This window comes from Mastomys coucha, unplaced genomic scaffold, assembly GCF_008632895.1.
Source record: "Mastomys coucha isolate ucsf_1 unplaced genomic scaffold, UCSF_Mcou_1 pScaffold18, whole genome shotgun sequence".
NCBI classification, from domain to species: domain Eukaryota; kingdom Metazoa; phylum Chordata; class Mammalia; order Rodentia; family Muridae; genus Mastomys; species Mastomys coucha.
Window position 1 is genome coordinate 17,778,587 of NW_022196900.1, and position 3,738 is coordinate 17,782,324.

Genomic DNA, 3,738 nt, shown 5'->3' on the forward strand with positions numbered 1-3,738 from the left:
ACAAATTCAGATAAATTGAAATCATGTAACTTTTCTCATCATAATGCAGTAAAAGTTTAAAAAAAAATTTAAATGCAAAAATAGGGTTTCAGCCTGTGCTGTGGTTACAGGCATGCATGCACCTTCACACCTCACTAAGGAAAAATTGAAGTAGGATTTTTTTTTTCCTTCATAGAAAATACTACTGGAAGGAGACAGAGGCAGTCATTATTCAATAAATACAGTAAATGCTATTGTATGGTCTTTTAATATGGTTACTTTTCTGTGAATCTCAATAAAGCAAACCAGACCTCAGTCCTTGGACCTCTCGCCCTCACAGCCTTCCCCATGTGGAAGGGAAGGTTGACAATGCAGCTCTGCCATCTGTGTCTACTTACAGGGAACTGTGGTCCTGTGGTAAAGGGATCAGGAAACGGGTTCATCATTGGTTCTGCCGGGAATGTTTTTATCTTCAAAAAAAGAGAGAAACAAGGGGTTACCTTCAGATCAGAAGACATTTCTGACGTCTTTATTGGCACAGCGTTAGTACTGAGAGGAGGGCTCCTGGAAAGTTCAGGAGCCTTCACGGGCTGTGGAGGAGAAAGGCCTGCCTGTGCCTGAGTCACAAAGTATGGCATGTTTGCCTTGCCTGGGATTCCACTCATGGGGTCTTGCAGGCCTGTATCCAAAGCTGTCCAAAGGCCATACATTCAAGGTAGGTAAGGAGGCAATCCTGGTGTACCTGGGGTGACTTCGGAGGGCTTCTCACAGCTATGGGAGTGCCAAGAAGCATGTGAATGGTCTGCCAAGGACACAGTGCATCTCAGCTGCTGGGGCCAACTAAATCAGAAGACTGTCCCTGCCAAACGGCTTACACTGTTCAAGTCCCGTACACTCTGAGCAGCAGAAATCTTTAGGAGTGTCGTTAGGAGCATAAAAAATCCACCTTTGGGAACAGAAAGTAAGTATCCAATGTGACAACACAAGGACGCTCATTTTAGTGGGGATGGCGTCCCAGTCAGCAGGTAATCGTGGCTTTTATGCCTTTCTTTTTGCTCATTTTGGCTTCTTGGAGGCCTTGGAAAGTGAGAGTGAATATTTATTTAAGGCAATATATACCTGGAGGGCCTGGTGACTGTGGCACTCACTTTGTCTGTAATCCTCAGGTGCAGGCACAGAGGCCAGCCCTTCCCAGGGACAATGGCTTTGTGTCCCATAGGGTCTTGCCTGTGGACTGACTCTTGGACAGTCCCTTGGCACTTTCCCACTGTTCTAATGGGGATAGAGGAGCAGGGACACAGCAGACCAGACCCAAATCAGGAGCATGTTTTCTGAATAGTCAGAGCGGCTGTCAGTCAATACGGGGATAACAATATCCTTGCAACGGACATGCCACGAAGCTCACCCCAACCCCGCTTTCCTTTCAGTCGAATCTGTTCAAATAAGTATCTCAAAATTCCCAGAATGAACCCTAAGCTCCTAAAAGGTTCTTGGGCCAAAGCATCACAGTACATTTTCTTATTCTCTTTGCCTGGCCTAACAGGTTGACATGGTGTTCTCAGACAAATGTTCTATCAAAAAGAAATCTGCACATAAGTTCTCAGGCCAACCAGGGTAGACAGGAAGGGCTTCCTTATGGCTATGAAGGACATAAGGCAGCAGCCTCAAGAAACGGATTTCTGCTGTTTACAAGTAAGATACATTCCCACGGACGCTTACACTCACTGACCCAGCAGAGCACGCACTGCATTCTGGTGGCACATCCCAACTCCAGAGACACTTCAGAAGGAGGCAAGAACCAAAGTCACCCTACATCACTCCACAGGGTCTTGCCTAAGAAAACGAAACCCCAGACACAAAAATGCTCCACGTTCCCTGAAATGGTGACAAACTGCAGGGGGCATTCTTCCTAACCTTGAGGGCTGAGGCCCAGGGTACATCTTTTGCTTGATGGACTAGAAATGGCCATGTAGGATATAGCAATGAGAACAAGACAGAGACATTACAGTGCTCCAGGAAAGGAGGAGAGCAGGGCCATCATGGGGCTACAGGGATACGGTTTAACAGGTGAAATGATGGATGAACATGAACACACAGAAGAAAACATGCAGAGATGAAAAAAAAAATATGCTTGGTTACAGTTAAGATGGTTCCTTTTACACCATCAGGTAGCATTCCTAGTGGGTCCTGATGTCAGTAAGCAGAAGGCAGAGATGAGTTTAAAACTGTATTTGCCATGGGACCGACACTTAGGACCTTAGCTGGTGACTACCAGAGTGTATATTCCCCTTTTTCATCAAAGCTCCCAGAAAACCAATGGCTCTTGGTTCTTGAGAGCTATGGGGGAAGGGGTGGGAACAGGGGGGCATATCTTGGTTTGGCCAACCCTAGGTGGACCCCAAATTCCCACATCCATCCTGGGGTGAGAGCACCCAATAGCGGGGCTGTCTGAAGGTCTGGCACCTCTGCATGCCCATCCAGCTGCTGCCTCACCTGGGGCTTCGGCCGCCTCACCTGTCCCAGCAGGCCCCCACCCTGCCAGGGTACCTACCAGCCTCGTTTTGATTGGAGGGTACATGCAAACTCCAGTGGTCTCTTCCTTCATGGGGAGAGAGAGTGGAGGAGAGCAGCGAGAGTGTGCACAGTGGGGGCTGCTGACGGGCTCTGCCTGCTCACGAGGAGAGGAGGAGAAACAGGGAGGAAGAGGTGATAAGACAGGAGGAGAGAGAGGAGAAGGGAGGGAAAGGAGAGAGAGACAGCACAGTGCAAGATGGATCTGGCGACCCAGACTACTCAAGCCAGTATCATCCACGGCTGCTTTCTAGATGCTGTTAGCCTCTGGACTGCTCGCTGCCAGTCCCATCAATCACCCTCCTCTCTGTCTCTCTCTTCTCTGGTCTTCACCTCTCTTCTCTAATTCATGAGCAGAAAGACAAACCAAACCCCCTTCCCAAGGAGAGCAGAGCCAAACTCTCTCTTTGTACCAGGAGCATAGGACTGGAAGCAGTGCCCCACCCCTGCCCTGTGTAGCATCACCAGGGTTCTGAAGCATTGCCCAGGCCAAGTCACAAACAGCGCCAAGAGTTAGCAATGTCAGGCACGGCACCACACACTGGAGAGTGTTTGCCTTCTGTGCCCAGTGCCTTCCCACCCTCAGCCAAGGAAGGGTACTGCTTATGGTGTGCAGGCAAGTGAGAGGCCACCAAAAAAGTTACACCACTAAGAGGCACAGAGGTCGGGATTTCATCCTTCTGGCTCTCTGCCATCCGGGTTCAGAACTCAGACAGAGCTGGTCCCATTTTCTTCACCCATGAGCCCAGGTTTAGGCATCTCCTACTGGAGGTGGGGCCGCCCTGCAGCTTAGCTGGAAGACATACCAAGCATTGCGGAGAAAGTGCCACACTTCTGGGATATCAGCACCCCCACCTCCCACCCGCACCCCTCTAGCCCCGAGGGGTGCCATGTGCCCAGCAAAGATACAAAAGCTTAAGTGAGGATGAGGATGGCAAACAGAAGACGTTCAGTGTTAGGAATAGAGGACTGCTGAAGGGTTAGTGTGGGCTCCAGGGAGGGACCACTCACTCCAGAGAACAAACACATGCATCTTTTAGCTCAGGAAACTTGGCAGCATCCCACAGTGAGAATTAAAATACAGTCTCTAGGTAGCTTTCACTAAAAAGAATGATCAAGGAAATTACAGGCCTCCCTCCCTCTCCACATCTATCTGACTCTGTCCTCTGACAACTACGGAGCTGAGCA

The 3,738-nt window shown here is 49.4% G+C and overlaps 1 protein-coding gene across 5 annotated transcripts in view; it reads right to left on the reverse strand.

The window, feature by feature from the left end:
- Epb41l4b (erythrocyte membrane protein band 4.1 like 4B) overlaps positions 1-3,738 on the reverse strand; it is a 161,192-nt gene that overhangs the window by 20,839 nt on the left and 136,615 nt on the right. For 2 of the 5 annotated variants that reach the window (XM_031377456.1, XM_031377455.1), the window contains exons 23-24: positions 2,531-2,647; positions 378-449 (exon numbers count right to left, since the gene is read on the reverse strand). In XM_031377456.1, coding sequence (XP_031233316.1) covers positions 378-449; positions 2,531-2,647 — 189 coding nt within the window. Of the gene's footprint in view, positions 1-377; positions 450-1,773; positions 1,813-2,530; positions 2,648-3,738 lie in introns of those variants that run through there. The other 3 variants (XM_031377458.1, XM_031377457.1, XM_031377459.1) reach the window with 2 other exon arrangements.